Below are 9,868 nucleotides of genomic sequence, written 5' to 3'. Positions count from 1 at the left end.
TATCCCCTGTGTGCCTTGTCGACTCAGTTGTATGCTATACGAAGTTATTACGTTTCTCTTTTACGTCTGAATTGCTCGTTAACGCATCCAAAAGTATGTGACTGTCCTTCGAGTTCATCAAGCCCTCCTTCTTACTGTTGATCTTAGATTCATCAGAATGTGTGCTGTCCTCTTCCAAAATTTTCATCAATTCTGAATCGGAAGCGATCGACTTCTCATCTTGATCGTCCTTCAGGGACAACTTCACGTCCGCCTTCGTCTCGACACGTCGCGGAATCTCCGAATCAGCATCGGTAAAACTTGCCGCCTTAGTTATTTCCATTACTGGCACGGGTTCCATGTCTATCTTAGGAATATCCATTTTCTCCCAATTCTTGGCCCAAAGATACAGTTTCGGATGATCTTTCTTCCTGTATAAATTCAAGCAAATTAGTCATCAAGAAAAATGCAAACATCATTTTTTTTTTTAGTAGATAAACTAATAAATAGTAAATGTAACTTACTGTGCCACGTTGATTTTTACACGTAGACTGTGAAGAAGTTGTTGTATTTGTAATAGCGCAGTAACCAAGTCATAAGAACGCTTCAACATCGCAGTCCTTTGATTTATCATATTCTGATTTCGCGTTCGATTAGGCAAGCTGTAAATGGGGAAAAAAAATCGATAAATAACATGAACAAAGATTACTATGTATAAGTATTGTAATTATAATCATACACATTCTATATGCAAACGTAAACATATTAAACAGATTACCTTTGCAACTTTCCTTCCTTAATCCAATCCTGATCGTGAAAGTATTTTTTAGACGGCCGTAGTCGATATGGATTTCGGCATATGTAGCAAATGTATTTTTCAGGAACATCCTTTTCCTTCTCGATGAAGTTGCAATGGCCGTGCTGCCAGCAGAGACATAGGTCGCACTGTATCATCAAACCGTCCTCTTCCATATAGCCACATGTGCAATTTATTATTTCTTCCCTCCGTAGCTGTTCTACTTTCACCAGTTCGCCGTTGATCATCATCATCACGCCTTCACTCTCTACGATAGGAAGTCGACACACATTCATATAAGACTTATAGAAAGACAATTTACAGTAAAGAGACACAGTGAGAGAGGTATGGTATCGAATGCATGTGTATTTCTTGCGGGCATATGAAATAAAACATAACACAACGAAAATAAGAAATCGGCAATACGTGAAACCATGAAACAAAGTCAATAAAGATTAAAAAAAAAAAAATAATGTACCTTCTGCATCATTATTAATATCAGTTTTGATTGTATCCCCTTTTAGGGGATCAGCTTTTTCAATGCGTGAATCATTTAGTTGACCTAAGGAAACAACAGAAATAATACAATAGTAAATGTCAACGTATATCTTGCTTTAAAGAATCCGAGGTTATCACATATATAGTTGCATTTAAATTAGAGAAAAAAAAGCATATATAAAATAAAATTTGCTCTCGTAACGTATTTCGCTTTGTAAGGTACGGCAAGAACGCTCGCACTTACTATTCTGGCTATTTTCGTCGCTCTTGGAGTCGGATTTTCTACGGCTATATCTATACATAAGTGCCGTAGGTCCTTCGACGTCCATAGCACTGTCGTCTAGATCACCGAAACTATCGGTAGGATCTGACATACCTATCCAAGGGAATATTGAATGCTGTGTATTATAATTCTCTTTTTTTTTAACTTAACAAAATTGTCTTAAAAATGAAAAAAATATATGAAAGCTTCTTACCGTGTCGTTTCTTCGCTTTAGCCGGCAAGTCCACGTTATGCTCGGTAACTTGTCGTCTTTTCTGACTTTTTCCGCGCTCCACATCGTCCGGAGGTTTCGCCCTATCGACTCTCTGTACCTCCGACGTCGCGATTGGTCTCACAGGCAACAGAGTTTTGATGCCGCCTTGAGCTTTTTCCTCTTTCACCTTCATGTCGAATAGTGTACCGGGGGACAACGCGCAGACATTCTCCCTCTTCTTTTCAGCATCGTCGTCTATCTCCATGCTGTGATTAGATATCGGTGACATCGTTTCAATTTTCATGTCCTCCTTCTGCGAATCGTTACACTTTTCCGACTGATCCATTTTCTCTTCTTCCGGCATCGCCGGACCAGGTACTGACGGAGATGTCGGTGGCATGGTGCTCAACGTTGATTGCAAAGTAGATGGTGATTTGTCAGGAAGAGACTTTTTCTTCGCCGATTTGTTTATTTTCTCCAAGAACGTGGTTGATTTTTTCGGGATTATATCTTCTATGGATTCCCCGATCGTTCTTGCGTAAGCCAAATCTTCAACTTTCGGGGTGGAGCCCAGAAACTTGGAATACTCGGGATGATAATGCTTGATATGCATCTGCAGCAGGTTTTCCTTTCGAAAATTTTTATTGCAGCCTTCCTTGGGACATTTGTAAGCGCTGTCCTCCATTTCCACGCGAAGTCCACCACGAAGTCCAATGAAGACGGCTATTTGAAAAAATATTAATAAATTATGTTATAAAACATATGTATAGATTTATATTATATAAATCTATTTTAAAAAATCACACATACACATATCTACTTAATATAATTTACATAATTTGCTTAATTTTGATAAATAGGAAGGTTAATTTATTTTCAGAAAAGCAAGAATATATAAGCTTATATTCGCTACACTTCGCTTCGTCTACTTGACCTTCGGTTGTCACACTTTACATAATAACCCCAGCTTTTTACTTTGAAAAATGGTTTTTTCAAAACTTACTTTCTTTAAAGAATGTGTTTTTCAATACAATGCCACTTTTAATTTTAAATTCTATACAATCAGAATACATTCTACAATGCTCGAACTCAATTTAAGAATTTTTACGATCCAACTAAACTGTCAATTTTTAAACAGCCTTTTAAAATCGATTTTGATAAATTGACCCCAAATGATAAACTTGAAAAAAAAGATGTGACAATCGAAGGTTAATTTTTTGCAAAAATACGATATCTACGAGTACTTACAATAGATCATCTCTGGCGAATTAGTGGAATGTAAAAGACATATTGCAAAGATTAAAATGTGATGCGGATTAAAACGTAACATATTGCAAAAATCTTACCACCGTCCGTAGTAGCTGTAATGGGCGTCGAGATGATAGGCATAGTGTTGTCATAGTGTGAGATGCTATTGTTCGGTATCGTCGTGAGTAATGCATTCTCAGGTGTGGTCGTTTTCGTTTTAGGCAACAAGGTTTTGATCTTCTTTGGTGTAACCTCCGGTGTAGAGTCATGCTTCGCGCGACTCGCATGGCTCCGCTTCCTGCGATGTATACAGAAGTCGAATTTCTCAGGATCGAAATCGTACTGCCCCTGATTCTCCATGAACGTCCTGATGTCATTTCTCGATCTGAACTTCTTCCCGGTTTGTTTACTTTTGAAGAGAAAAATATGATTATATACAAATTTAATGTAATAATTGCAATCGAATGAAATGTATGTCTTGTATCTTACTGAATGAACAGGACGTCCCATTTCCCAGCGGATGTGCCAGCTTTCCTTTGCGTGAAGTGCTTTTCCCAGCCGAGAGGCAATCTCTTGTCTGGTACTATTATAGATCGCCGTGGTCCTAGGATATAAATTTCATTTCTCTTTACTTTACAAGGCGAAAAATATTAGTAAATTATATATAAAATAAAATTGAACAATATCCGACTCAATAATTAACAAATTAATTAATAAGAAGTAAAGGGCTATGAGCCAAAGCACGATATTTAATAAAAGCTCCAAGTAAAAGTAACTTTGAATTATAATAATGACAACAAACGTTTCAACCCACATCGGGTCATTCTGAAAAAGGTACTCGTACTTACAAATAATCTATAAACAAAATTCGGTCATTATAACGGTCTAACAATATAGAGATGTGAATATTAATTTTATACATTCTAAATTATAAAATTACAAACTGAATCCAGTTTGTAATTTTATAACTTAGAATGTATATTAATATTCACATCTCCATACTGTTAGACAAGACCGAATTTTGTTTACAGATTATTTGTAAGTACGTTTTTTCAACATTGAGAATGAGCCGATGTGGGTTGAAACGTTTGCTGTCATTATTGTTACTTCAAAGTTATTTTTACTTGGCGCTTTTATTAAATATCGTGCTTTGGCTCGTAGCCCTTTATTTCTTACTGATATATAAAATATTTATATAGATTTATATAAGTTATTTTAAAAAATCACACCTCTACTTAATATAATTTACATAATCTGCTTAATTTTTATAAATAAATAGGATGCAGGAAGATGAGTACATTTTCAGAAGAGCAAAAATTGTTTTTTATTAAAACTTACCGTCGTTGCCATCCACAATGTAAGATTCCGTTCCTTGCGGTTCCCCATCAATCCACTCGGGACCGACGTTATCCTCGTGATCCGTATCGATCTTGGGCGCTTCCTTCTTGCTCTTCTTCGAATACGACTTGACTTTTGGGGTATTGGTGGTTTCGAAACCTTTCAACAAATCTGTCCCTGGATCGTAACAGGGGCCGTACTGAGTACCGTCCGTCTCGACCTTGCTCTCCGGTGAGCCCCCTCCGTTCTCCTTGACGACCGTCTCCTCCTTCTTTGGCGTCTTGTCGGCATCGTGCTTCGTGCGTCTCCTCGAGTGGGTGTTAAACAACTCCATGATCGTATGCTTCCGTTTCTTATCCCTCCTCTCCTGTTTGCTGCCGATGTATCCATCCAGTTCGGTCAATTGCTGCTTATGTAAAATTAAAAAAAAAAAATCAACTTACGAATCACGTCTGTGGAATGCAATACGCCAATATAAAAATCTTCTCGAATACACATGTGAGAATCTCAATTTAAAGAACTTCTGCGACACAGCTTGTTCCAAGTTTCTGCTGTGGAACGACTTTTTGCACTCTCATGATTTGTTGAGGTAATAATTAGCAGGTGATGCATAATGATGCTAAATCCATCGATAAAAGACACCGTTATTCGGCTACACCAGCTCGGGAGTCGAGTCTCGTCGAGTGGCTTAGAAACAACAACATAACCTCAATCTGGGGAAACCGTACCTTGGTCGCATTTCCGGCGATCTTGGTCATTTTCGACGACTTGACGATCTTCGCGTATCCATCGTCGAACAGCACGTTGTACCTGTCTGGAAAAAAAGAGATTCACTCAGGGATCACACCCCGCGCGCCACATTGAGAGATTGAGGGGGGAAGTAAAAAAAAAAACAACAACGTTGCATCCACTTGGCCCGTCCTCCGACGAGCCAAACGTCAAATCTACACACGGGAACGGGCCGAGTCTAGCCTCTTTCCCGTTCACGGCTCACGAGGGTTAGGTTAGGTGGTGGGCTTACCATTAGACAAGACCGCGCTCACTTTGGCTGGATACTTTTTGCCGTCCGCCCACGTAGCGAGTATCCGCTCGCCCACCGAGAACTCCCGCATCCTCGCCTCCCTGCAGGTGCGAAATCCTTGCATTACACCACGCGTGTATAACGGAACGGATACGGAGTATGTATTGTATGTATGTACTACAACGATGCGCGCGTGGGTTCAACGAGACACGATGGGGAAAACAAGTGGGGGTTGAAGAGAGGGGGAGAGGTAGGAAAAAATACGAGTCTCGCGCCGTTGGGGTTTCTCATTTTTCTCCCCCTCTCTTCGACTTCAAAAGAGAGAATATATCTTTGGCTCGTAGAAGCTCAATTTTGAGTCACTTCATGTTAGAGATTCGAATTCGAAAAGTGGATTCGACGTTTCGGTAAAAAAAAATTGTTACACACATTTGCACACACATACGTTATATATATATATATATATAATATATATAATATCGATAATGCAAGATCGATGAAAAAGAGCAGCGGAATGCAGTGGTAATTGTACAATGTTCATTCGTATCGGGCAACGCGCGCGAGACACGACGCAATGCATTAATTGGTGTTACACCATATTAAACAACTTAAAGAAATTAAAGTGTTCTACGCTAACCCACGTTATTCACAATGATGAATTATTTATTTTTCTTTTTTTTTTTTTGCTATGTTACAGATTTTTGCTTGCGTAACATAAAGGGATCACACTCGACGTACAGAACGAAAAGTGAACGTTTTATTTGTGTATTATCCATTGTTCGTGATATCTGGACAATGGACCGATTATCTGCCGTCACCCTTGCAAAAGTAATCAATATGGGGGATCTAAGTAGTTTTTAACTCTTGTTAATTGCAGCACGTAAACGAGTAAAGCAATAAAACTATCATGTCTACTATCAAGCGTTAGAACTATTCATTAACACAATTTTCACTTACGGAGAGAGCGGGATCCAAGCTTGTTCGCTTTAAAGAGAAAGACAAATCACAATAGCGTAAGATAAGATCTTTAGGTCTTTGAGATAGATAGAGATGTGAATTGAAGATAGAGGTGAATTAAATAATTTGTAGGAGTCACTTGACTTGTTGTTGCGACACTTTTAACGATTGAATCATTTCAATGATTAGTGCATACACCAACTTACTTCTGCGGGATTTGCAACACACGCAGCCTGGAGCTGTCCATCGGTATCCATTCGTCAAATCTCGAACTCCACTTGTCGAAGTGTATCAAAACTTCCCTCTCGTCCCAATCTGTCTCGACCACTTTTGCAGAATACCTGCGCGTAAAATATTAATATGTAGTTTCGTTTCTCTCCCATCCGAAGTTAGGAGCATAACTTCTTTTAATTCACATCTATCTTGTACGTTGCAAGCACTTCTCGTTATTGCACAATAACTTCTCACATCTTCCTCTGTTACATATTTTTTTATATTAAAATTCTGATACTTGCCACTTTTCATTAAAATCTTTCGCTTCCAATTTGGCACCGGGAAAAAATTTCAAACCGCCGCGATTCAAAATCTTGGGTTTCAACTCTTCCGATTTGTCGAATTCCTTGTTGCCGGACAACTTCAGTTCCTCCTTTGCCATCAGATCCTTGGCGCCGGTCTTCATGGCTGTCTCCGGTTCGACGATACCAAGTTGCATCGCCACTGTGTTCACCTTATTATCCGAATTTTCGGGCGGTTTGTCCTTCGCGGATATCTTCCTCTCTTCTTTCGGATTTATCACTTTGTATTCATTATCCGTTATCTCCGAGCTGTCAGGGAGATTTAAGGAATCCGCCGACGATTCAGGTCTAGAGTAACACGTCTCGCCGCAACTGTCAGATTTAGGTGTTCTCGCTTCAGATAACAACGGCGAGGCAGAATGCTCCAGATTTAGTATTTCCGAATTGATCAGGTCCAAATCTTCTTGAGCGTAAGATGTAGATGATTTCACTGACATAATAACAGGATCTGAAAAGGTAGGGACAAAATAATGATAATTGTTTCACATCTTGAGGAAAATTGTATATATGCAGTAAAGTTTAAATGAAATTTGTATCTCTCCATATTCTCTGCCGTAACGAAAATTACCAAAATAAAATAAAAATCCGATAAATTTATCTTAGGCTAAAATAAAATTATCCGATAAATTTATTTTAAGAAATTGTATTTTTCCTATAAGAAAAGAGAACGTTTTTATTCTCATGAAGCTAAACTGATAGGAACGCAAATAGAATGTCCTGAAATATCGAACGTTTTATCTCTTTAACAATAAATTCTTTGACGAATTTAAAATAAATTCTTTTTAAAAATATCGAAATATCGGTAAGTTTTGAATTAAGAAATTCGTTTATTTGTAAATCAAATTTCAGATGGAAATTAAATAAGAAAATCGCTTGTTTTCCAGCAAATTTCAGGTGGAATTTTCTTCAAATTTTATTTTGTTTTCATTACTTAGGAAAGATCTCTCATTGAAATGTCATGCGGCTCTTTTTTAAATACCACACATGTACGATGTCCTTTATAAAAGACAGTCCTTCAGGTTGCCTGTCCTTTGGATTAATTTATTTTTCAAAACTCAATTTTGTCTTTTAATAATTACGGGAAATTCATTTCTAATTAGCATTCCAATTTCTACTATACCAATGAGCGAAATTTTATGGAAACAATTGACAAATTTAGTAAAATGTAATGTAATTTGTTTTGTCTTAATTATACTTTTTCTATATAATTTTTTTTAATTAAACTTATTTAAATTAAATTCATTTTTACTATTTATTTAATCGGATTTGCGACGTGTATGTTACAGTAAAAGCATAAAATTGTACAGTCGTTGTACACACTTGCTGGTAAATATTGAAATTTTATTTACCATTATTTGAAATTTCAATACGCCTAAAGAATAAAAATATAAATTGTGTTTATTGTTACTGATAAAACTGTACATCTATCGGCAAGTGTATATATTAATAAAACACTCTGGTAAAGGTATACCAATTGTGATGTAAATTCACGCGAATTGATTTATTAATTGAATTGATCGAGCATAATTCAATACTTTCTCATTTGATTGAAATAAATAGACGAAATCAAAATGTATAAGGTCATTACATAATCTTTGATCATGTGGAATAAATGCTCGTTGCGAAACTAAACCAAGAATTTTTCAAAGGTCACGGAAAATGAATTAGTTAATAATTTAGCAAGATAGTTTTCGCATTTATTGCAACGCGATAGACTAGAACTGGCACACCACACTTTAAAGTGTCCATTTCATTTGTTAACGTTTTCCAGAATTCATTAGAATAGCGAGTGCATACACTTGTCAATATCAACTATTTTGGTTTTTAACATTCTTAATGTGACGATAGTATATACGTACAGGCATGGTATAGCGAACGACTGTACTGATCTCGTGCTTCTACGGTAAAAATAATGCCTCGCCGCACCGCGAGTATACGAGTACCGGCCTGTCGAGTTATCGCTGACGAATATTCGAACGTATCGCGGATCACACGCGATCCTATTCTCTCGCGAGTGCCCGCCAGCGTCGTCGAGCGACGGTGACACTGTCAGACACACCGGCCTGCCGTCGCGAGACGAGCGTAGCTCGTGGAACTACCGGCATAACGCCGGTGCGACGTGACACGTTTCCTCGGCGAGTTCTCGAAGAGGCTGGCGCTCCTATACGCATCGAATACGGAATAGATGACGAGAGGAGAGGCTAGGCGAGGGAGGAAGGGGAGAGGAGGAACACCACGGGGAGGACACGCGGTGGCGCGAGGCAAGGGAGTGAGAAGAGGGAGGGGAGGGGGAGCGCGCGCGCGCGCACACGCGAGAGAGAGAGAGAGAGAGAGACGGATGCGCGAAACGCAACTACGTTGCGTTTTACGCCCGCTAGACGTGCACTTCGCTCTCGCGGCACCGGGCGGACGGACGTGCGTGCGTCCGTCACCCCTTTGTCCTCTCCGGTCTCGCTCGCTCTCTCTCTCTCTCTCTCTCTCTCTCGTCGGCCGCAGCACCACACGTACCGGGATGATCGTCATAGTCCGCGAAGACGGTCGGCACGCTGCCCCTCTTGAGCAGGAGCTTGTGACCGCCCCGCGCGGCCTCGTAGTCGGCACGTTTGAAATGCCTATGGCAGACGACCTGGCCTGGCGTCGGCTTGAAGCCCGCCTCGAAGCCGCCGCTGGCCAACCACCTGTCCCTCAGCGCTGAGTCCTTGGGGAACTTGTGCAGCGGCAGTCCTTTGGCGCGCGCCTCCCGCACGTCCGCCTTGCAGCTACGCACGCAGCATTTGCGCGCCATTCCCATCGCCCCCGCCGCCGTCGCCGCAGCCGCGGCCGCGGTTACGGCGGACGATACCCTCCTCCCTGCCGCACGCGAGCGCGGTATACGCCGCTTCATTTACAACTTACACCGCCGGCGCTACATAGCGGTGTAGCGCCGCCGCCGCCGCCGACGCCGCCACCCGCGGCGGACGGGCACGTTCCCCGCGCCGCG

The 9,868-nt window shown here is 40.3% G+C and overlaps 1 protein-coding gene and 1 long non-coding RNA gene across 3 annotated transcripts in view; one reads left to right on the top strand and one right to left on the bottom strand.

Annotated features, from left to right (window-relative positions):
• LOC105451346 (PHD finger protein 20) overlaps nucleotides 1-9,679 on the bottom strand; it is a 10,959-nt gene extending 1,280 nt beyond the window's left edge. The window contains exons 1-16 of one of the 2 annotated variants that reach the window (XM_011691720.1): nucleotides 8,748-9,023; nucleotides 6,829-7,336; nucleotides 6,520-6,654; nucleotides 6,314-6,340; nucleotides 5,357-5,457; nucleotides 5,064-5,149; nucleotides 4,336-4,741; nucleotides 3,487-3,601; nucleotides 3,096-3,406; nucleotides 2,998-3,009; nucleotides 1,750-2,472; nucleotides 1,518-1,649; nucleotides 1,254-1,337; nucleotides 758-1,043; nucleotides 504-641; nucleotides 220-410 (exon numbers count right to left, since the gene is read on the bottom strand). In XM_011691720.1, the coding sequence (XP_011690022.1) occupies nucleotides 220-410; nucleotides 504-641; nucleotides 758-1,043; nucleotides 1,254-1,337; nucleotides 1,518-1,649; nucleotides 1,750-2,472; nucleotides 2,998-3,009; nucleotides 3,096-3,406; nucleotides 3,487-3,601; nucleotides 4,336-4,741; nucleotides 5,064-5,149; nucleotides 5,357-5,457; nucleotides 6,314-6,340; nucleotides 6,520-6,654; nucleotides 6,829-7,325 (3,244 nt within the window). In that variant the 5' untranslated portion in view covers nucleotides 7,326-7,336; nucleotides 8,748-9,023. Of the gene's footprint in view, nucleotides 1-219; nucleotides 411-503; nucleotides 642-757; nucleotides 1,044-1,253; nucleotides 1,338-1,517; nucleotides 1,650-1,749; nucleotides 2,473-2,997; nucleotides 3,010-3,095; nucleotides 3,407-3,486; nucleotides 3,602-4,335; nucleotides 4,742-5,063; nucleotides 5,150-5,356; nucleotides 5,458-6,313; nucleotides 6,341-6,519; nucleotides 6,655-6,828; nucleotides 7,337-8,747; nucleotides 9,024-9,396 lie in introns of those variants that run through there. The other variant, XM_011691719.1, reaches the window with a different exon arrangement.
• On the top strand, nucleotides 5,376-6,273 carry LOC105451345. Its single transcript, XR_974573.1, has 2 exons — nucleotides 5,376-5,463; nucleotides 6,054-6,273. It is a non-coding gene; the product is annotated as an uncharacterized LOC105451345 (long non-coding RNA).
• Nucleotides 9,680-9,868: the final 189 nt, after the last annotated feature.

The sequence above is a fragment of the Wasmannia auropunctata genome, unplaced genomic scaffold (genome assembly GCF_000956235.1).
Source record: "Wasmannia auropunctata unplaced genomic scaffold, wasmannia.A_1.0 LD336052.1, whole genome shotgun sequence".
Taxonomy (NCBI): Eukaryota; Metazoa; Arthropoda; class Insecta; order Hymenoptera; family Formicidae; genus Wasmannia; species Wasmannia auropunctata.
This window is presented reverse-complemented; position numbering and strand designations above follow the sequence as displayed.